The sequence below is a fragment of the Giraffa tippelskirchi genome, chromosome 2 (genome assembly GCF_054371585.1).
Source record: "Giraffa tippelskirchi isolate mGirTip1 chromosome 2, T2T-mGirTip1v1.2.pri, whole genome shotgun sequence".
Taxonomy (NCBI): Eukaryota; Metazoa; Chordata; class Mammalia; order Artiodactyla; family Giraffidae; genus Giraffa; species Giraffa tippelskirchi.
In genome coordinates this window covers 116,027,699-116,050,991 of record NC_137276.1, presented here as the reverse complement: position 1 = coordinate 116,050,991, position 23,293 = coordinate 116,027,699, and the positions used below count along the sequence as shown (strand labels likewise).

General features: G+C 44.0%; 2 protein-coding genes across 13 annotated transcripts in view; one reads left to right on the top strand and one right to left on the bottom strand.

Moving 5' to 3' along the window:
* Nucleotides 1–1,616: 1,616 nt before the first annotated feature.
* Nucleotides 1,617–21,783, bottom strand: ARV1 (ARV1 fatty acid homeostasis modulator). The gene is made up of 6 exons (XM_081574406.1): nucleotides 21,541–21,783; nucleotides 12,748–12,867; nucleotides 10,608–10,761; nucleotides 6,090–6,314; nucleotides 4,928–5,074; nucleotides 1,617–2,156 (listed from the first exon to the last, which is right to left on the bottom strand). The coding sequence occupies exons 1-5, from the start codon at nucleotides 21,745–21,747 to the stop codon at nucleotides 4,932–4,934; spliced, it is 849 nt and encodes a 282-aa protein (XP_081430532.1). The 5' UTR covers nucleotides 21,748–21,783; the 3' UTR covers nucleotides 1,617–2,156; nucleotides 4,928–4,931.
* TTC13 (tetratricopeptide repeat domain 13) overlaps nucleotides 4,794–23,293 on the top strand; it is a 97,330-nt gene continuing 78,830 nt past the window's right edge. For 10 of the 12 annotated variants that reach the window (XM_081574403.1, XM_081574402.1, XM_081574398.1 and 7 more), the window contains exon 1: nucleotides 21,972–22,293. In XM_081574403.1, coding sequence (XP_081430529.1) covers nucleotides 22,029–22,293 — 265 coding nt within the window. In that variant the 5' untranslated portion in view covers nucleotides 21,972–22,028. Of the gene's footprint in view, nucleotides 5,047–21,971; nucleotides 22,294–23,293 lie in introns of those variants that run through there. The other 2 variants (XM_081574405.1, XM_081574404.1) reach the window with 1 other exon arrangement.

Genomic DNA, 23,293 nt, shown 5'->3' with positions numbered 1-23,293 from the left:
AACATCATTCTGAAGCACCAAGCACCACCCCTTCCTCATCTTCCCAATATAATTCTAAGTTCTGTTGTCTCAGGAATCATAGGGCAAAATTTAACAACTGTAAAATCTAGGTGTTGAATAGATGTTTTCACTGTACGATTCTTTCAACGTTTTTGTATCTTTGAAATTTTTCCTAAAACATGCTGAAAAAGCATAAAGAGAAGATAAATTCCTGGGCTGGGCAGTAGGGCCTGGCCTGGGGACGGGAGAACTGGTCACTCTCAACATGACCTGGAGGGCAGCTTGCCTTCTTCCTGGAGTCTCGCCCTTTCTTTTCCCACTCCGACGAGTGATGTGATAAATACACTTAGTGGAGTCTAAGATCATAGCTGATGAGATGGGTCTCCTTGGCAGTCCCTCCCACCCTCCCATTCTGCAGCACTTTGCTACCTACTGCTCATGGACACCTCATCAGCACCCAGGAAAGGGGTTTTGAACACTTGCTTTGTCTTTAAAACTTAACAAATACCTTTATGGTGATCAAGACAGACAGACTGGGATGTATAGAATATAAATTTATAAATAGATGATGCAGTCTATTTATCTTAGCCAAAGATTTGAAAAGCTATGATCAGTGTATTTTTTAGGTCATTTCCCCCTCATACTTGTTTTTTAATTGATTTTTTTCCTTTGGTTGTGTCTTTGAACCATGTTTTCTCCTCCTCTCCTTAAACTGACAGGCTCCATCTGGTGGTCAGCAGTCCTCTCCATTCTATGACTACTCTGTAATGTTATTCCAATGGGTTTTGTCCTGTTTTTTACTTTGCTGAGCTGTGTGTGCTAAGTCGCTTCAGTCATGTCTGACTCTTTGCAACCCTATGGACTATAGCCCACCGCCAGGCTCCTCTGTCCATGGAATTCTCCAGGCAAGAATACTGGTGTGGGTTGCCATACCCTTCTCTAGGAGATTTTCCTGACCCAGTGATCAAACCTGTCTCCTGCATTGGCAGGCAGGTTCTTTACCACTAGCACCACCTGGGAAGCCCGTTTTTTTACTTTGGATTCTTCAACTATCTGTATGGTTTCATCATCCTTGGGATAAACTGCAACTCACGAGGCCCTTCATAATCCAAACTGTACACATCTTCCATATGTCGTTTGTAGGACTCCCACTGCTCACACTGTGCCCAGTTGAGCCATTTGCTCTCAGCCCCAGCCCATGCCCATTGGCACTCTGCCCTCCATGGGCTTGTCTGCATTGCCTTCTCTTCCAGCTCTGCCCCTCCCCCTTCCCTTGGAAGACCTTTTTGACTTCTGACTGTAACAGGTGTTCCCACCCTACCCTTCCCGAATAGCCTATACTCACTGCTTGATAAAAAGACACTGTGCTGCAGTTACCTACTCCTATTTCTAAATCCATCACTACTCAGTAAATGTCAAGAGGGCCAGGTCCCATGTCTTTTTTTACTACTGTATCCATACTGTCTGACCCTAACAGACTAGGTGCTCAGTATCTGTGGAGTGAACAAGTGAAAGAACAAATGAGTGAAGCAGAGAGAGAGAAAAGGAGAGAGGCGATGTTTACTTATTTAGTAACAGCTCTATTGAGATATAATTCACTCTTGTTAGATGTACAATTCAGTTGTTTTTAGTTATTTATTTTTGAATCAGCTGATTTTAAGAGTAACTTAGTTACAGGGGAAGATTCTGAATTAAAAATTCACAAAAGCTCAGTTTATTGTGACTTTACTGAGAGAAAAGTATTTCTCTTGTAAGAACACAAAGTATTATTTTAACCATTAACATTTAAATTAAAAAGATATAAATATGTCAAGGCCATGAACAAAGATCTTTTCTTATGTGTGACTCATGAATTCATGTTCCTTCAATTCTAGCGCTTACCTGAACTGTCTATAATGTATGAATCTTCACTTGTTGCATACATTAGTTCCTGCAGCAACATTCCTTGTGTTTGTGTGAGTGTTTCTGTATGTGGTTTAGTTGTTTCCTACATGGGTTAGCAGTTCCCAGTGCCATAACCGTTGCTTTCTTTCTCAGGAAGTATATCCAAATCTTTGCTTCATTTTACACAACAATAATGAGAAGATTGGTTTGTATTTTTACGTCTTCTATTTTACAGATGCAACCAGTCATGCCACAGATAGTAAAAAATGAAACTGTGGATAATAAAAAAAGTATTTAGAGTGGCACATTCAGCAAAAAAGAAAATCAACAAATACTTATTAGGGCAGGCTCTGTACTACAGGAGACACCATTACCTCAGGCCTGGTCTGTCCTGGCACCAAACCAGGTTGAGGGAGTCAGACATAAATACCTGGCATTTTAATGTAAAGTGTAAACAAGTATAAAACATGAAGAGGATAATGGTTTTCAAATGGCTGTTAAAGACAGGGGACCTTCTCCTCACAGAAATTATACTGGATAGCTGAAAAGGCAGAAGCACTAAAAAAAGTGGGGGCAAGGCCTTCAGCACTAGGACAGTCTCAGGAGCTCTGGGAATGTGACTGAGCTGCCCTGGGAGCTCAATGGAAGGAGTGAGTGTGACAGACTCAAATTTTTGGAAAGTCTTCATTCCACAGAGAAGCAGAGGTGACTGAATCTGGTTAGTGGAGAAGAGTGTGATATATCTGGAGATGAGGAAAGGGTAGTAGAGAACGTGGGTAGAAACCTGCCCGCAGAGGAGAAATGAGCCCTAACGCTAAGAGAAAACTGAAAGGTGCTGCTCAGGAAGAGACCGAAACTCTGACCAACAATAAGAAGTGGTGGAAAATCCAGAGAGGCACCAGAAGTGGTGCTCTGTGAGGATGGATTGAAGGTTGGTGAGGAGGTTGTTACAAACTTAGAAGCAGGAGATGATGAGGGTGGAGCCAGGGGCTGAGTGACAAGATGAAAAGCTCGCAGGGGACTTCCCTGGTGGCACAGTGGATAAGAATCTGTCTACCAACGCAGAGGACACAGGTTTGATCCCTGGTCCGGGAAGATTCCACATGCTACGGAGCAACTAAGGCCGTGTGCCACTACTTCTGAGCCCGAGTGCTACCACTACTGAAGCCCATGCACCTAGAGCCTGGCTCTCAACATGAGAAGCCACCGCAGTGAGCAGCTCAAGCACTGCAACCACGAGTAGCTCCTCTTCGCTGCAATTAGAGAAAGCTGTACGCACAGCAGAAGACCCAGTGCAACCAAAAATAAATAAATATTAAAAAAACAAAACAAAACTAAGAACAACAAAAAAAGCTCTCAGGAAGATTCTGTTTTGGTGAGGGCTGGGGATACTGAATTCAATTTTAGAGGTAAGAGCCAGGCTGTCCTGGAATTATCTTGAAGGCAGTGGAAGGGCATGAGTGACCTGGCAGAGCAGGAGGACTGGAGGTATCGGGTCTGAAAAGACCTGGAAGCAATCTGCACTAGATGGGTCAAGCCATGCTGCTGCCAAAGCTGAGTGTCTGGACAGCAGGAGAGAAAAGTGGAGGGCTGAGGAAAGACATGGGAGACAGACAGGGGTCGGTGGACAAGGAAGGTCTGATGACAGGAAGGGCGCAGGCAGCCTGTCTGAGAAGGTAGCAGCTTCCAGAGCAGAGCAGCGAGAAGGGCCCTGACAGAGCTGGGGGCTGGCTGCCTTCTGTTTTCAGGAGCACCGACTCAGGAAACTGGGGGGGAAGTGTGTTTTACAAAGAGGAGAGGCAGTGAAGAAATGGGCTCAGAGCAGCCTGTCTGAAGTAAAGAGCTGCCCGTGTCTGCTGGCAGAGGGGAAGGAGTCACTGCAGAGGAGAGAGGGTGAGGAAGCAGCAGTGTCTGAGGACCTGGAGAGGAAGAGGGTGAGCTGAGCATGGAGGGCGGGAGGGCTGCTGAGGCGCCGGGAGAGGTGGAGAAGGCTTAGAGCTGCATCTGTGGGATGAGGGGGTGCCCGAGAGCTGCTTCAGCTTACCCTGCCTGCTCCCTCCCTTCCTCACCAGCTGCCACTCCTTCCAGTCTACCCCAATCACGCATCCCAACACAGACTGGGAGGCTGGCTGTGGTCCAGAGGCCTGACAGTGACCAGAGGCAGGAGGATACCTTCAGGTTGTACTCAGCTCTGGAGAGGAAGATAAGCTGATCACAGCTCCGGAACAGGAGGGAGGGAAGGAAGAAAAAAGGCAGATGATCAAGCAAGTGCTGAAGAGGAAAGGAAACTCAGCGAGTTTGTGTTAAGTCTCGATTCTCAGCAAAGTGAGAGCAGACACGGGGTAAGTAACGTGGGGAAGACTTCAGAACAACTGCTCCAAGGCCACTGTATGTGTGATGGGGGGCAGGGGAGGGAAAGGGGTCCACAGAGGTGACAGACAAGACAGAGCACAGCCATGCTCTGTGCAGACGCAGGGATGACCCGCCAAGCTTAGCAGAGAAAAGAGTTGATGGACTCACCCCAAGAACTCTAACGAGGACGCTGATAGAAGGGCAGGGAACCGGCTGTTTCAAGGGACTAATGGAGGACAATGCAAGCTGCCTATAGGTTCCAGGCACAGTTAAGAGAGAGGCAAATGGAACAAAAGGAAAGGAAAGTAGGTTTCGGGGAGAGAGGTAAAAAAGGCAGCAGAAGGCAGGGGTGGTGGGAGGGAGGGAGTAGAATGGTTGGAAAGGGTGGGAGACAGTTGTCAGCGGGACAGACTTCAGCATCTGAGGTTTTGGTAGGAGTGAGCTGGAATGGAGATGTTAGAGAACTGTGAGAATAGGGACCCGGAAACAACAAAAACATAGCTGCTGATGTCACTGAGGGTGACAACAGAACTAGAGCACAGAACCCTAGGGTCCCCGAGGGAGACAGAGGTGACCTCAAGGTACCCAGGTGCTGGGGTGGGGTGGGGGTGTTATGTATGCTGCAATGACATCTGTCTAATTTGAGAAAGACACCTGTCTGGGTGCAAGAACACTGAGAGATGCTCTGTACCTCTTCAAAAGTCTTGAGATTTATAGATGGCACAGTCACTTCCAACAGCCCATTCCATCCTCTGGAAGAAATAGACCATGGTGCTCTCCACCAGTAAGCCACTCAAGATGGCCAAGAAGGTGAGCTTGCGGTTGATGTTTAGGGCCACTGAAAAAGAAAAGGCAACTGGTAAGTTCTTAAGAGTTTAAATGATACTGGCATGTAAATTGTGTGGCAATGTGAATGGAATGGTTTTGTAAAACTGTTTCTTAGAAAATCTCTATTTGTTCCTATTAATCTATGTTGTTACTTTTCCATCTGCAAAGCTTTTGGGAGAACCAAAACATCTGCTGATAACAAAAACACCAAGCTTCTGCTCTCATCAAGACAGATTTGCATGAATAGTAAACAGGAAAATAAAAGCTAAATCTTAAGGTTATAAAGAGAATAACAGAAAAAAAATGGATACTCTTGGTTTTATAGTTTATAAGATGATAAGCATTATAAGAAATATCAGATTAATACATTCATTTACAATAGCACTTCTCACAATGTATGGGATAAAAGGCGACATGCAGGGCTGCTTTACCCTTCCTCAATATAGTAAGAATTCTCCTGAGTTGTGAGGCAGATACCTGGCATTCTAGCCTGGCTTGACAACTGCCTGGCCATGTAACTTTGGACAAGTCACCAAGAGCTCATTCATAAAGTGGAGGTAATAATAGTTGCCCTACTGACTCCACAGGGCTTGCCTGGTGGCTCAGTGGTAAAGAACCCACCTGCCAATGCATGAGACATAGGTTCGATCCCTGGATCAGGCAGATCCCTGGAGAAGGAAATGGCAACCCTCTCCAGTATTCCTGCCTGGGAAATCCCAAGGACAGAGGAGCCTGGTGGGCTACAGTCCATGGGGTTGCAAAGAGTCAGATATGACTGAATGACTAAACAACAACAACTGACCCCACAGGAACATTTTGAAAACTAAAAAGTACCATGTGATTAAACTGAACAAATACTGAATATGTGCCATGGATAAGGCACTATGAAAATGTTAGGCATTGTTATTATTCTACAAAGAGTTCCAGTGTTTAACAGGTTATATAAAAACTGTACTCTAGAAACAAGGCTTTATAGATTGTATATGGGTTGAAAGCTGAGAAAACAGAGTAAGATAGAAACATACCTCTGATTGCCTGAAAGTTTGATGTAAGGACAAACACTTTAATGAGTCTGAGACACAGGGGTGTGTAATCATGTTCCCAAATCACAGCTGGGATCAGCAAGAGTTTTCCGTAGCTGGATAACAATAATGCCTTCAGCAGCAAAGTAAAGTTGAGTTTTTCTTTCGCTCTTATGGGTCGTTCTACCCACAGGAAAGTGAAAATGCCAATAAAATAGGCGGTCTGTTCTAAGGAAGAAATAGAAAATAAAGATACAAATGTCTCAATCCAAACCAGAGCCCCCTAAAAACAAATAAATCACAATTCCAAAATACAGCTTATCAGCTGATGACAAAAGAAATGCTTTATCAAGATCAAATTTTCTGGACTTCCCTGGCGGTATGGTGGATAAAAATCTACCTGCCAAGGCAGGGGACATGGCTTTGATCCCCTGTCTGGGAAGATCCCACCTGCCATGGAGCAACTAAGCCTGTGTGTGACAACTACTGAGCCTGGGCACCTAAAGCTTGTGACCCACAAGAAGAGAAGCCACAGCAATAAGAAGCCCACATACAGCAACGAAGAGCGGCCCTCGCTTGCCGCAGCTAGAGAAGCCCAACAAGCAGAGCAACGAAGACCCAGTGCGACCAAATAATAAATACTACTATTAATAATAATGGCTTCCCCGGCAGCTTACTGGTAAAGAATCTGTCTGCCAGTGCAGGAGACATGGGTCTGATCCCTGGTCCAGGAAGATCCCACATGCCATGGAGCAACTAGGGCTGGGTGCCATAACTACTGAGCCCACACGCTGCAACTACTGAAGCCCTTGTGCCCTAGAGCCCATGCTCAGGAGCAAGAGGAGCCCCTGCAATGAGAAGCCCACACCGTAACTAGACAGTAGACCCCAGTCACTGCAACTAGAGAAAGGCCTGCACAGCAATGAAGACCCAGCACAGCCCAAAATTAATTAATTAAAAATTTAAAGACAAGTCATTAAAAAAATTAATAATAAAAAAAGAAATTTTTCTTTTTTAAATAACCCCTGTCTCTTGTGTCAAATCCTTCTGGTATCATTTCCAAAACATATTTTGATAATTCTTTCATGAAGTACTTCACTCTCTGGAGAAAAAGTAATTCTGGGAGAATTGTAATCATCAACTTTCCAAAGTTCCTTTTAGGAAATCAGGTTGTTTAAGCATTTTTACTCCTAGAGATCTCCACAGAGAAAATGGACACGAGAATGGAAGCTTTTAAAGCTGGAAGATAGGACACAGCCTAGGAATTACATATGAAGGTGTTTTTTGTTGTTAATTCACCTACTCTTTATGGAGTGCCTCTTAGCCATAAGACCTTGAATAGTCTGTTATCTAAATTAAAAGCATCCAATATTCATCTTAACAAACTTTTTGAGTGTAATTCCATATCCTTCCAGAAAGTATGCAGAGACAGAGTCCAGACTCTAAGAAGCAATAGTTCCCATGGTATCCTACACTCAGAACAGAGTGCAATCTGTTCTGTTCCCAACTAGGAATTTAACAATATCTTTTAACTGCATTATTTTTATTAAGATTGTTATTAAAAAGACTGTTAGTGCTCTGACTACCCAGCTGCATACATTTTGATTGGTCTGTCCCTAATTCTGTTTTCTCCTATGTTATTGTTCAGTTGCTCAGTCATGTCCAACCCCATGGACTGCAGCACACCAGGCTTTCCCGTTCTTCACCATCTCCCAGAACTTGCTCAAACTCATGTCCATTGAGTTGGTGATGCCATCTAACCATCTCATCCTCTCTCGTCCCCTTCTTCTGCCTTCAGTCTTTCCCAGCATCTGGGTCTTTTCCAATGAATCAACTCTTCGCATCAGGTGACCAAAGTATTGTAGCTTCAGCTTTAGCATCAGTCCTTCCAAAGAATATTCAGGATTGATTTCCTTTAGGATTGATTGGTTTGATCTCCTTGCAGTCCAAGAGACTCTCAAAAGTCTTCTCCAATACTACAGTTCAAAAGTATCAAAGTGCACAAAACATGGTTCACTGGAAAAGGAAATGGCAAACCACTTCACCATTCTTGCCTTGAGAACCCCATGAACATATTATGAAAAGGCAAAAAGATTTTCTCCTATAAGCTGTGTTATTTAGGTTTCTACAGGATCACGTTTTTTTTTCTGGAACACATGTATTATATCATAGGAGAAATAACTGCATTCCTTCTAAAATGTTCTATAACTGAATCTAGCCAAAATAAAGAGGTTCCAAATATAGGAGATTAGGATCCATCATCCAGTTAGGATCCATAATTAGGATCCCATTTCGGTGGGACCTTCCTGATTGTTTGCTTCCCCAATAGCTCAGTTGGTAAAGAATGCCTGCAATGCAGGAAACCTGGGTTCGATCCCTGGGTTGGGAAGATCCTCTGAAGAAGGGAAAGGCTACCCACTCCAATATTCTGGCCTGGAGAATTCCAAGGACTGTATAATCCGTGGGATCGCAAAGAGCTGGACACGACTGAGCGACTTTCACTTTCAGGATCCATAAACGTAATTTAGGATGGTTAGCCCCCATGGAATTTGATATAGTCTTCAGGGGAGACACACCATCTCCCTTCAAAATGACTGAAGGGCTCGTCCACTGCAAGGATCTGTTCAAACAGGCAGATTATACAGCCTGGGTTTTTAACTGATAATAATGAAAATAATCAAAATAAACAACTTCCTCACAAGAACTGTCTAACAATGGTGGGTGTTCTCGTGTCACTGAACACACAGTCTTGCAGGAATCAAGAGAGAAGGGTTTCCTGCATTGGAGAGAATGGCAGACTACATCATACCTTTCTAGCTTAGAACTTGGGAGACTGAGGAAGCTGCACCTGCCCTTGGGCTCCACACAGTCTTTCACAGGCAGATATTAGACAGCCACTGGCCCTTAAGGCTTTCACAGATCAGATGGGTTCAGGAGGAGCAGCAGTGGAGAAAGAGCTGCAGTGGGGAAAACAAGAGACAGGGTACCAGGAGACCCTCCCCGGCTCTGCACTGACCCTAACCTGCTGGGGGGAACTTCAGGGAGACACTGGCCGTTCCTGTTTTTGTGCTTTGACAACCGCAGATAGGGACGGCAACCCAACCTACCTACCAAAGAGGACGGTTGTGAAAACTGAGTTGATGATACTGTAAAAACAGTTTTTAAGTTATAAGATGCTAGATTTGTGTAAGACATTCTTTATAAGCTGTTTTAGGGATCTGCAACCTAACTAGGGATTAGATTAAGACACATATAAATGTAATAGGAGAAAACAATTTCTGCTCAAGTGTCAAAACAGCCACTATAGAGTAAGTGCTACAGAAATTCCAAACTATCTGAAAACAAGCTTGGTTGGTTGACTGTTTTTTTTTTTTTTTAATTATAGACATAAAGCAGTTCGTCTACAGTAATTTTAAGAGTCTTTGCTTTAAAGCTTAAAATTATATTAGATTCTAGCTCTTGGTTTAGGTGATTTGTTCAAGGACGTTTTTAACATTATTATGTACATTTGGGAATTCTTAGCAGATAGATGAATTTTAAAACCACTGGGACTGGATGAGAGGGCCAAGGGAGTGAGGGCAGCCAGAGAAGAACAAGGGACAAAAGAGGACACACAGTCCAGAAACAGACATGTGACACTGGAGAGGTGTGCAGGTGGCACTAGTGGTCAAGAACCCGCCTGCTAATGCAAGAGAAGAGACCTGAGTTCAGTCCCTGGGTCGGGAAGATCCCCTGGAGGAAGGCACGGCGACCCACTCCAGTATTCTTGCCTGGAGAATCCCATGGGCAGAGGAGCCTGGCGGGTTACAGTCCATAGGGTCACAAAGAGTCAGACATGATTGAAGCAACGTAGCATGCAGGCATGGAGCTTTAATAGTACTAAAATAATATTTCAGTATAAGGAAAAAGGTTTTAGAAGTAGAAAAGCATGGAAACCAGTAAGTAATAACATAGTCACAGAAATTAATTCAACCCAATTCTGACCTAAGTCACAAATTCCAAATTCTGTAGAAAAGCAATTTCAGAACTCAAAGAACTCTGGGGAGTAGCCCTTTCCCTGCACATAGTATATGAGTAGGTAATTAGTATAATAATTAGTAATAATAGTAATTAGTACAATACACTGAAATAATGTCTGGCAGTTATTAATAAACTAAATCAAGATGAGATTTTTTTTTTTTTTTGAGATTTTTTTTAATAAAGATCAGATTCAAGTAATCTTCAGATTGGATAATTATAAGTTAAACTGAAGAATTTTACCCAAGATATTGTTTCTCAAAATACTTTATGAAACACCTGTATCTGATAAGCATAATCATTTCCATGCCCTACGTGTGGTAACAAATAAAAGTAAGAAAGCAGGTAATTTAGACAAACTCACCTAGCAGATTAGTGGCATAGCTGAAATTTAGTCTCAAGTCCTCTAGCTAGCTCCTCTTACCAATGATTAAAACCATGCACCTTAATTTTAAAATCAAAATAGTCAGTCAAATAACAGTAGAAAGCATGGCTTCTTCCTACCTAGAGAAGCAATTGCAAACATTCTATAGAAATCCCATTCCTTAGCATATCTGATAAAGTCGTCAGGATCAATGCTTCGGCTGGAATCTTGAAGCTGCCACCATCGCAGGTATGCTTCACAAAGCAGACAAAATACGCAGAGTTTTCCGTGCATCTGTCAAAAAGACATTGCCATCCAATCAGGTAAAGAAACAACTACTTAATATACACAGGCACAGACAGAGCTAACTTTCGTGGGTTCTGAAGAATGTCCGATCTAGTAGCTTTTCAAATTCAGAAACTGCCCAGTTAAATGCAAATTGTATTCAGTCTTTAACCACTAGGTCTTAATCAGCAGTGTTCAGAAGAAGCGTCAACACGGGGAGATTTTTCAAAATACAAATGTCTGGGCCCCAGTCCTGATTCAGAATCTGTGGAAGGAAATCCCAGGCAGGCATACTGTGTGTGTAACACTCAGGCAGAGGGTGAGCTCTAATGTGCTTCCCTTGTTAAGAATCACTGCTTTAAACAGTTCACTTCATCCTTTGTTATATTCTCAACATTTGTCTGATACACAGAATCAAGCAAGAATTTATGTGACTCAGGATGGGTGGAAGCAGCAATAAACACATTAATCTGAAGATTTCATGACACCTCATAAGAAACTATTAGTCTGAACATGAATTTTTTAAAAAATGCCTCTAGGTTGGATGAGTATAAACTAAAATAGTGAAAGACAGCAATTAAAGGTGGCAAATCAGTTGGAAGTTTTAAAGAGTCTGAAATTTTGGCAAAAACCAGAAAATGCTAGGCAACAAAAACTGGCTTTTTTCTATATATTTCTCCTACTCATTGAAATTGATCCGTGTAAAGTGGGGAAGAGAAAGCGTGTCTGCAAAGCTGATGTGGTCCATAGATAAGCATGGGTGTGAGCTTCTAGGGCTGCCCCATGGAGCACACTGCTGCTCCGGGCTGCACTTTGGCATCCACTAGGGAGATTCAAGGAATACTCATGTCTGGATTCCATTGCCAAAGATTCTGATTTAACTGGTTCTGGGTGAGGCCTCAGCTTGGAATAATTAACTGCTGCCCCCACCCACTCCCCCAGGTGATTCTAATGTGTAGTCAAGTCTGAGACTTCAATTATATTACAAAACTGCCTGGGTTATTTAACTTGGGGGAAGGAGGACAGGGATAATAAATTGCACTGTTACTGTCCCTGTTAGCCCAAAATTAGGGTTGCCAGATTTGGCAAATAAAAATGCAGGACATCCAGTTAAATATGCACTTCAGATAAACAACAAATACTTTTTTCATGTATGTATGTTCCACGCAATATTTAGAACATATGCTAAAAAATTAGTTTATCTGACTTCCAAGTTTAATTAAGTGTCCTGTATTTTATCTGTCAATCCTAGCCAAACTATTAAGAGTAGACAAGTCAATTCACTAAATTGTACATTTCAAAAAAAAAAAAAAAAAATCAACTGTATCTATTAGGACTTTTCTGATTTTTCATCTCATGTATTCCCTCAACAGGCTTCCCTGGTGGCTCAGTGGTAAAGAATCCACCTGCAATGCAGGAGATGTGGGTTGGATCCCTGGGTCGAGAAGATGCCCGGGAAAATGAAATGGCAACCCACTCCAGTATTCTTGCCTGGGAAATGCCATGGGCAGAGGCGCCTGGTGGACTACAGTCCATGGGGTCACAAAGAGTTAGACACAACTTAGCAACTAAACCAATCAGCCATTCCCTTAATAGCAGAGTATACCATGCAATACATTACATTTTAAAAATATTTTTCTTTTAATGTTTGCTTACTTTTAGGGATAATTCTCTCCCTACCAGGTTATATTTAATTTTATTCTATTCAAAATTATTGTTATCTGTTTCAAAAGGTAACCTACTAAAAAGGCAATCCAGATGATGGTTTGTCAACTTCCTGCCAGTGACCGTATTTTAAATACACACTAGACATTGCACACCTTATTAAAAAGCAATGCCTGCTATTTCCAGAAATTTCCAGACATTTTTGATAAAAGACTCACTCCTTAGAATTTCTTTCTTTAAATAATGTTCTTTAATTCTGTTCAAAACTATTATTATTTCAAAATGCAAAATCATCAAGTAAAATTAGAAAAAAAAATTATCACAACTTACGTTTATTTTGGTATTGAAAAGAATATGCCTGTAGGCCTGGGCTTTGCATAAAATAGCATTAATCAAGATGATCACAGGATCGTACTCGATGTATTTGTCTACAGGTTTCTGGCAGGATTTCTGAAATAATGCAAGACAATATTAGAAAAAATATATTCATACATTCTGAAATCTTAGAGGATTTCAAAACAGCAGATTCTATTTTGGATTTGAATAGCAATAAGGTTGTATCAGCATTTATTTAGATGCCTTCCCAGGTAGCACTAGTGGTAAAAGAATTTGCCTACCAATGCAGGAGACGCAAGAGATGCGGGTTGGATCCCTGGTTGGGGAAGATTCCCAGGAGAAGGATAATGGCACCCCACTCCAGTATTCTTGCCTGGAAAATTCCATGGGCAGAGGAGCCTGGCAGGCTCCAGTCCATGTGGTCGCAAAGAGTCAGACACAACTGAGCGACCAAGCACGAGCATTTCTAGAAACTTCCATTCAGATATAAAATGTTCATCTATACAAGCCTTGGTTTCAAATGAGTAAATATGATCTCCTAGGGTAAAAATATTAATCTTTTAACCTCATATTAAAAAGCTAAAAAAGATATTTGATTTAAAGACATTTCAGGCAGGAAAATATCTCAGAAAATGCTACTTTCAGTTTGTAGGAACGGTTATAAAATAAGTAAGTTCAGAATGTACTTTCATTGCCTGTTGACTAGATGGCCCCAACTTTGTGGTTCTTGAAATATGATTTGGAGAAAGGGGTTCAGAAAAGTAACCCTGCACCTAGAACTTCTGAGAGCTACAGGCGGGCAGGAATCCTGGGGTGGCACCTACCAAAAAGAGCCTGGCTTTTTCTTTTTCTCCGTTGAGAACATGGCAAGAAAACAGTACACCCTGGAGACCGCTGGCTGTATGTAAGGAATTGGGTTGTGCTGCCTGGTTCTGACGGAGAAGGCAATGGCAACCCACTCCAGTACTTTTGCCTGGAGAATCCCATGGACGGAGGAGCCTGGTGGGCTGCCATCTATGGGGTAGCGAAGAGTCGGACACGACTGAGTGACTTCACTTTCATTTTTCACTTGCATGCATTGGAGAAGGAAATGGCAACCCACTCCAGTGTTCTTGCCTGGAGAATCCCAGGGACGGCGGAGCCTGGTAGGCTGCCATCTATGAGGTTGCACAGAGTTGGATGCGACTGATGTGACTTAGCAGCAGCAGCAGCAGCAGCAGCATCCTGGCTCTGAGTTGCCCAAATCAAGGCCCTTGGGCTCTTAGCAATTCCTGTTAAATGGCTTTTTTTTTTTTCCTTTTGGACATGTGATTACAATGTTATGAAACCCCAGTACCATTAGAACATACAAAATGCAGGTATAGGAACAAGCTCATTAGAATTGCAACACTTGAATCAGTATTAGCTACAAAGTTGCAGGGCTACTAGTCCATGCATAAACTAATGGATACAATTAAAAAACAAAACAATTTTGAAACTCTGAGAGGATAAAATAGAAATACAAGAAGTGATGGATATGCAAACATACTAGGATGACCTTTTGATTACATCAAAGTGCTGGAAGAAAAATGGAGTGCATTGAAGAATAGTATCCCTGCACTCCCAATGTCATAAAGAGTTAGATTCAATTCCAATTTCAAGTTTCTCCATTTCACTCACGTCATTACAAGAAGTGTGTGTTTGTCTAGTCATCAGGTGAATCAATGAAGGGAGATGTGCTATTACCCTGAATTTAAATCCACCTAATAGATCTGAGGTGTAACAGGTTAGGCTTTTTAGCTGAGCAAAGAGAGAGCCAGTGTCTAAACAGAAGCCACAGAATCAGAAATTATATATACACAACACAGCAGTTTTCTAGATCTTCTCCCTGTGCTACTCATGTGGCAAACACTTCCTGTCTTTATACAAATAAGAATGGAAGGCCAGAGATGCTACTTCATTTTAAGATGAAACCAGAGACTGGTCAGGGATCTTCTCTCTGTCCTTTAAAAGTCTTTGAAACCCATCGCCGGACAGCATCAAAAGTCCAAGATGGGATTTGGACGTATTTTAAAAGGAGGTAGGCAGAAACCAGCAGCAGGAGACAGGGCAGTGTAGCTATTCCTTTTGCAATCACTTATCTGACAAATGTCGGAGAAGGCAATGGCACCCCACTCCAGTACTCTTGCCTGGGAAACCCCATGGATGGAGGAGCCTGGTAGGCTGCAGCCCATGGGGTCACGAAGAGTCGGACACGACTGAGCGACTTCACTTTCACTTTTCACTTTCATGCATTGGAGGAGGAAATGGCAACCCACTCCAGTATTCTTGCCTGGAGAATCCCAGGGACGGAGGAGCCTGGTGGGCTGCCGTCTATGGGGTCGCACAGAGTTGGACATGACTGACACGACTTAGGAGCAGCAGCAGCAGCAGCAGCATCTGACAAATGTGTTTGGAATGACTATTACACCAGACCAATAGCTCCCTTTACTTAGCCATTTCTATGGACCAGGCATATCCACAGTGCTGGATACCAACCCTGAGACATAAGCTCTAATCTCAAGGACTTTACAGTTTAGAAAGTGAAAGTGAAAGTCGCCGAGCCGACCAACTCTATGAGACTCCATGGACTACAGCCCACCAGGCTCCTCTGTCCATGGAATTCTCCAAGCAAGAATACTGAAGTGGGTCTCCATCTCCTTCTCCAGGGGATCTTCCCAACTCAGGGATTGAACCCAGGTCTCCCACACTGCAGGCAGATTCTTTACCCTTTGAGCTACTTAGGAAGTGCTGCCCTGGTGGCTCAGACAGTTTAGAAGGGGAAGGCAAATAAACATGCTACTAAAAGTGCTACAATGGAATAAGCACAGGGTGACATAAACCGAACAGAAGAGGTGACTGCTGGTATCACGTGACACGCTATGGGCTATGCTCAGCTTCCCTTCCTAGCATGCTGAGGATTTTAGAAATACTGAGAATTCATTAAAGTCTGCTGGTTCCCTCCCTATCAGTTTAGGCTGAATTTTTTCCTTGTTCTGCCTCTACTATTTGCTTTTCATTTGAGTGCTTCCTTCACCTTGAATGTAATGCACACACACACAACAAATGTAGTAAAACATCCTATGGGGAGATAGCTAAATTGAGTAAATACGGTTTCTTATTTCTGGAAGAAAAGCTATGACCAACCTAGACAGCATATTAAAAAGCGGAGACATTACTTTGCTGACAATGGTCCACCTAGTCAAAGCTATGGTTTTTTCAGTAGTCATGTATGGATGTGAGAGTTGAACTATAAAGAAAGCTGAGCACCAAAGAATTGATGCTTTTGAACTGTGGTGTTGGAGAAGACTCCAAGTAGATCAAACCAGTCCATCCTAAAGGAAATCAGTCCTGAATATTCATTGCAAGGACTGATGCTGAAGCTGAAACTCCAGTACTTTGGCCATCTGATGTGAAGAAGTGACTCACTGGAAAAGACCCTGATGCTGGGAAAGATTGAAGGCAGGAGGAGAAGGGGGCGACAGAGGATGAGATGGTTGGATGGCATCACTGATTTGACGGACATGAGGTTGAGCAGGCTCCAGGAGTTGGTGAAGGACATGGAAGCCTGGCATGCTGCACTCCATGGGGTCGCAAAGAGTTGGACATGACTGAGTGACTGAACTGAACTGAATGCTTCTGGCAAAACTGATCCATTCTATATCATTTATTATTAATAGTCAAGTATCCTGAAAGAGAAGTTTGTCCTCTAAGAAATCCCTACAGCACAGGGACCATGAACACCCAGGAAACTCAAATACTGCTTCCACCAGCTCAGTCTTAATATGGATATGACTTAGTTTCTGCTGCCATATTCTCTAATTCTACAATGAATCACACCTCTTTCAGAATATGAATCGGTCACTTTTTTTTTTAATGAATATTCTTGCTGCTTCTTCCTTCCCATCATCTCCAGGATAATTCCCTTCCCCCACTCATTCTCAAATCTCTTTAACTCCACAATAAGCAAGCACATATCTGAAAAGTGAAATCCATGAAACTTTACATTCCTGCGAGGGTAATGCTGTCTTATTCATCTTTGCACCCAGCAACCAGGGGTGAAAGCTGCCTCCTGTTGTCCTGAACAGAACTAAAACTTGGGACAACCTCAAAGAAGTCTTGTTTCATTACCATAATGGATTTAACAAATATCTGAGCAGTTAAAATAGGTCAGGCTCTACAGGACATTAAATGTACAATATCTTTAACATAACTGTAATAAATTGTGAAATGCTGAAGCGGAGAGAGTGACTAAAAGCAAGGGACATGCTTCCGTTAGAAACAATTAGAGAAACAGAGATAGGCAAGGTGGAAGACATGGCAAGAGAAAAGCAAAAGCAAAGGGAGGGGAGATTAGAATGAAAAATACTGGTAGGAGATCAGGTTGAGTATAGTGCTGACTCCAAATTCAGCAGAGAAGAGACCAAAGTATGTATAAGTTACTGACTGTAACCACCTAGAAACTGGATATTGTTTCCACAACAAATAGCGTGATGTCAGACTTCTCTGGCGGCAGAGTAGATGAGAATCTGCCTGTCAATGCAGGGGACACAGGTTCAATCCCTGGTCTGGGAAGATTCCACATGCTGCAGGGCAACTAAGCCTGCACACCCCAACTACTGAAGCCCAATCGCCCAAGAGCCTGTGCTCCACTAGAAGAGAAGCTGCCGCTATGCGAAGTCCGCTGACTGTAATGAATAGCCCCCGTTCACCGCACATAGAGAGAGCCCTCGTGCAGCAATGAAGACCAAGCGCAGCCACAAATAAGTAAAGAATAATAATTTTAAAAAAATCTGTAGCTTCATCATATATAAAAAACAGCATGATATTTAAAACTCTTTTAATCTCAGGACTTTCGGACAGCCTTTAAACAAATAATTATTTTATGGTTTAATTGTCAAAGTCTGGCACCAAATGAATGATTTTTCTGAGTAATGCAATTATGCATATTACTAAGCATTAGTATAATATAAACAAGGTTAGTACAAACTCCATCTCATTATGGAATGATTGTGTACAATACTTCAAAATGTATAGTACCACCATTCAATATTCCAAATATTACTCTAAAATCTGTCTCCTCGGTGAGAAAGTGTAATTCTGGGGGTCTGGGGGTGGAGGGAAGTGGGCGATAGTATAGCTGTTGACCTAAATAGCTATCCAGTAATTATCTTTACATAAATAAAGGTACAGAGAAGCCAGTGTCTGATGGTTTGAAAGGGATTTTGTTGTTGTTAGCCTAATGCCAGTAATTTTTTAAAATATAAATTATTTTATACTAATAATGATTGCTAACTAAAATGCATAGGCATTTACTAGCTTTTCTTTGGACAAACAATATTCACAGTTATGTGACTGTCATCTTTCAGACAGGCTATTTAATTGGACTAGCCCAAAGTTATTAAGTTTAGACCACATATAACTTTCTGTTCTCTCCCTCAGACCAGGATGGCTAAGGATATGATCATCTAAAAAGCTAGAAATGGTTCATTCATTCAACAAATACTTATTTAATAACCATGTATCAGACACTGTCCTGGGGGTGATCCAACCACATTAATGAATAAAATATATACAATCTCTGTCCTTGTATAGCTTACATTCCAGTGGAAGGAGACAGACAATAAATAATAAGGTCAATTACATACAATATTAGAAGACGATAGGTACTATGGAGAAAGATAAAGTAGGGAAAGGTGATAAAGTTTACCAGACTTGAAAGGGAGATCATCATTTTTAATAGGGTGGTTAGAGGAGGCCTCTCTGATAAGATATTGGAGAAAAGTCCTTGAGGAGGTGAGGGAATTAGCCAAGCAGCACCTGAGGGAAGAGTGTTCCAGGCAGAGTGCAAAGTCTCTGGGCAAGGAACTCTCCTGGTTAATGAAATATGAGGCACCCAATGGGACTGCAGGAGAAAAAGGGGGCCTTAAAACCAGTGCAAGGATTTTGGCTTTAACTCTGAGATGAAAGTCACTGGACGGTTTGATCAAAGGAATAAAAGAATCTAACTTAATTTTAAAAGGATTAGTCTGGCTGCTGTGTCATAAGGTGCAAGGAGACATAGGGAGGCCACCTGGGAATTGTGACAACAACCCAGATGAGACACAATGGCATTGTGGACCACATTTGTAGCTGTAGAGGTGGTGAGAAGTAGAGGATTCTGAATGTAATTTGCAGACAGAGTTAACAGGACTTGCTGAGCAACTGCGGAGAAGGCAATGGCACCCCACTCCAGTACTCTTGCCTGGAAAATCCCATTTACGGAGGAGCCTGGTAGGCTGCAGTCCATGGGGTTGCTAAGAGTCAGACACAGCTGAGCAATTTCACTTTCACTTTTCACTTTCATGCACTGGAGAAGGAAATGGCAACCCACTCCAGTGTTCTTGCCTGGAGAATCCCAGGGATGGGGGAGCCTGATGGGCTGCCGTCTATGGGGCTGCACAGAGTTGGACACAACTGAAGCGACTTAGCAGCAGCAGCTGAGCAACTGAATAAGGAACGTGAAAGAGAAGAATCATGGGTGACTAAAAGATTTTTTGGCCTTAGGAATGAAAATGATAGAATTGCCATTAACTGAAAGTTTGAGATGATTAGTTACGTCCAAGTGGAGAAGTCAAGTAAGTAGCTGGATATTTGAGTCTGGAGTTCAAGGGAGTTCAGGTTGGAGGTATAAATTTGGGAATTTTCTACATTTAGATGGTATCTAAAGCTACGAGCAAGAATGAGCTCTTCAAAGGAGAGTATATAGACAGAAATAGGTCCAAAAACCAAGCATCAGGGTACTCTACTGTTAAGAGATAGGAAGGGAGGTAAGGCAGAACCAGAAAGGAGATTGAGAGGAAAAAGCCAGCAAGACTAAGAAGAAATCTAGAGCATGGTATTCTGGCAAGTGAACATAGCATTTATGGGAGGAGGAAGCAAGGTGGGGTACATGCTGTTGACAGTTAACTGGGAATGGGCTAGCAAAGTGGAAGTCAATGATGATCTTAACAACGCCAGTTTCTAGTGGAGGGCAGGGGTGAGGGTGGAGTGGAGAAGAAAGCCTGTCTCAAGTAGATTCAAGAGAAAGTAGGAGAGGAAATAAAGAGAACAAGTGCAAACACCTCTTAAAGAATTTTTGCTGTCAAAGGGAGGAGAAAGAACAGGAGCTAAAGAAGGAAGTGAGGTCAAGAATTTTTTTCTTTTAATGGAAGAAATGATAGTATTTATGTTAATGAAGTGATCCAGCAGAGAGCAAGAGAGTACTGCTATAGGGGTGTCCTGAAGTAAATGGGAGACGATGGTGCTTGAGTGGAGGCATTGGCCTTGGACATGTTTATGAAGAGTTCATTCTTAGTAACAGAAGGGGGGATTGGGCAGATGCATTTTGAACACTAGTACTGGGTTTATGTGGTTGCATAGTTTGTGGAAGTTCTCTTAGCGAAGCAGGAGAGGATATATGTGAAACTTGAGGAGAGACAGAGTATTATTCAAAGGAATGGGAACATGAATGGACTAGTGAAGTGTACCATGATGGACAGATGGCATCAAGGCCTACCTGAGGTTAGTGGTCATGAATTTAACGTGTTTTCTCCCCAGCAAAGCTCAGCGGCAAGAGTGTAGGGTCAGATCAGACAATATGTTTCAATTTTGCCAAATGAGAGAAACGATTTGAAAGAAGAACAGGAAATTGAGAGTGCAGGCACAAGAATGATTATTAATACAATCATTCTTGTGCCTGCACTCTCAATTGAAACAGGTACACATTCACACTGTTGACTCCCTTGCAAATTACTCTTGCCATGTTTTTGAAATGAGAATTATTAAAAAGTCATCAGGAGATCAGAAAGGGGACAAAAATGTATTGACTGCCTATATTGTGGCAGATTCTTTGCTAATGGCCCCCCAAAGAACCTCCCAATTGTGGTTTTTTAAAACATGAAGTTATTCTCTGTAAATAGACTATGGAACACCTCGAAAACAGAACTTTTACTTCCTCCTTTTCGGCTTTTATATCATCAATGTCCAGCATAGTGCTTCGTACATAATAGTGTACATTCATGAAACCTGAAAAAATATTCTAGGAAAATTTACTCTAGGTTATGAAGTGTTAAGCCAGTAACATCTGTCTAATCAAAGGGAAAATAAGAATGAAATAGTTTTGCTGCTGCTGCCGCGTCGCTTCAGCCGTGTCCGACTCTGTGCGACCCCATAGACGGCAGCCCACTAGGCTCCCCAGTCCCTGGGATTCTCCAGGCAAGAACACTGGAGTGGGTTGCCATTTCCTTCTCAATGCACGAAAGTGAAAAGTGAAAGTGAAGTCGCTCAGTCGTGTCCGACTGTTCGCGACCCCATGGACTGCAGCCTACCAGGCTCCTCCGTCCATGGAATTTTCCAGCCAAGAGTACCGGAGTGGGTTGCCATTGCCTTCTCCGGAAATAGTTTTGATGGGAGCCCAAATGTCAGCCTAATCCGATCTTTAAATTTCTCTGCACAACGCATGCATCCATCTCCGTCCAAGGATTTGTTCGCCCGGGTCAGCAAACACGACCTGTATGAGCAAAGTGCTGTGGGTTACACTTCTCTACCACTACAGGTATTCATGCAAAGGTTCGACTGAGCCGGAACGGAAATGTCAAGCATCGAACAGAAAAGTCTGTATTAGAGCACTCGGAAACTCGTTGATTTTTGATCATCTTAAAAAGCTGGCAAAGATTCCACGGTCTCTCACGGACCCCAAATCTCGCTGCGCCATTTTTTTCCCAAGGACACCCCACACTGACAACTCACACAGATGGTTATCTTCAACACGCCGTGGTTATAGTCTCGGTACAACTCCTTGGCCTCTTGATTGCATTCGATGCACCTGTATTGGCAGGAGGCCGAGGCAGCAGTAGTCGAAGTCACTGTCACCTCATCCGTCTTTCCCATTCCCGCTGTCACCCCTTCGGTGTTCCCTTTGCCAGGCCGAGGCCCACTCCGCCCACCAGTGCCCATTTCCACGCAACTGCCAGCCAGAACTTCCGATTCAGTGGCGGGGGAAGACGTCAGACGGCAGACCGGAAGTCTTGCGCCGGACGGTGCTTGCTGGGACTCGCAGTCCCAGCACCCTAAAGGGGCTCTCAGGCTAGGCTGAGCTGGGACTACAACTCCCAGCAGGCAGTGCTGTGACCACCCCTTCTCCCGCTCCCTTGCCACAGCCCACCTGCCCGCCGCGGGTTAAGGCTGGGAGGGCGCAGCGCGCCGCGAGGGCCGCCGCACATGCGCCTTGAGGGAAGATGGCACCTGCCGGCTGCTGCTGCGGCGGCTGCTGGGGCGGCGCTGTGGCCGCCGCGGCCGCCGCCCGGCGCGTCTTGGTGCTGCTGCTGCTGGGGGTTCTGTCCGCCGGGCCAGGACCCGGCGCCTTAGCCACCGAGCACTACTCGCCGCTGTCCCTGCTCAAGCAGGAGCTGCAGCACCGGCAGCAGCAGGAGGCCCCGGCGGGCGGCGGTTGCAGCCCGCAGTCCGGGGACTGGGGGGACCAGTACTCTGCCGAGTGCGGCGGTGAGTGGGGGGCGGCGGGCGAGCGTCAGGGTTGCGGCGGAGGGCCAGCGCGGCTGGGCCGTAGGGGCTGCGGGCTCCCGGGCCGGTGCTGGCCACCCTGGCCTCGCTGCAGCCGGCCGCGGCGTGTACCCCTGCGGGAGCCGGCTTCTCAAAATGTTGCGCCAGGGCAGCTTCCCGCCGCTCGCACCCACGCCTCTGCGCGCCCTCCTCCCGAGGCCGCCTTGGGGAGGGCAGTGAATAGTGAAAAAAGCTGGCAGCATTCTCCGGAGGCCAGGGCGGGCTCTCTGCAGCCGTAGCAACTTTTGAAAGGGTGGAGGAGGAGATGGCAGGTGGCCCGGGCCAGCCTCAGTCTCTGCTCCGGCCCCCTGCGGGTGCTGTGTGAGCGAGGGAAGGAGCAAAAAGGACCGGACCCGCGCCCGGAGCGGGGATGTCTGGCTCATCTTAGGTCTGGAAATCAGATTTCCTGACCTCCCTTTTGATGTTTTGTATTAGACATAGCCTCCGAGAATTTGATCCCTGGAAAAAAAGGAGGGAACAGAAGAGTAACCTCATTTTATCTGTTCATTGACATCTTGCTTCCAGTTGTTTAAGATTGACCTGTGATCTGTCAGGTGTCTCACAGAGAGTAAAAATAGCCCTGCAGGCTCCCATGTATGTCAGAGCAGTGCGTATGTCTTGGAACTGGGCCAGCTCATTCATTTAGATTGGGCACTATTGGCCTCAGTTTATTCCTCAGAGTCAAGGTACATACGTACATTTTTTGAAGTTCTGTAGTGGGTCCTTTTGGGCTTCCTTGGTGCCTGCAATGCAGGAGGGTTGGGAAGATACCCTGGAGAAGGGAATGGCTACCCACTCCAGTATTCTTGCCTGGAGAATCCCACAGACAGATGAGCCTGGTGGGCAACAGTTGTCCATGGGGTCGCAAAGAGTCAGACACAACTGAAGCAACTAACACTTTCACTAAGTGGGTATTTTTACCTTTCAATCCCCTCCCTTGTCC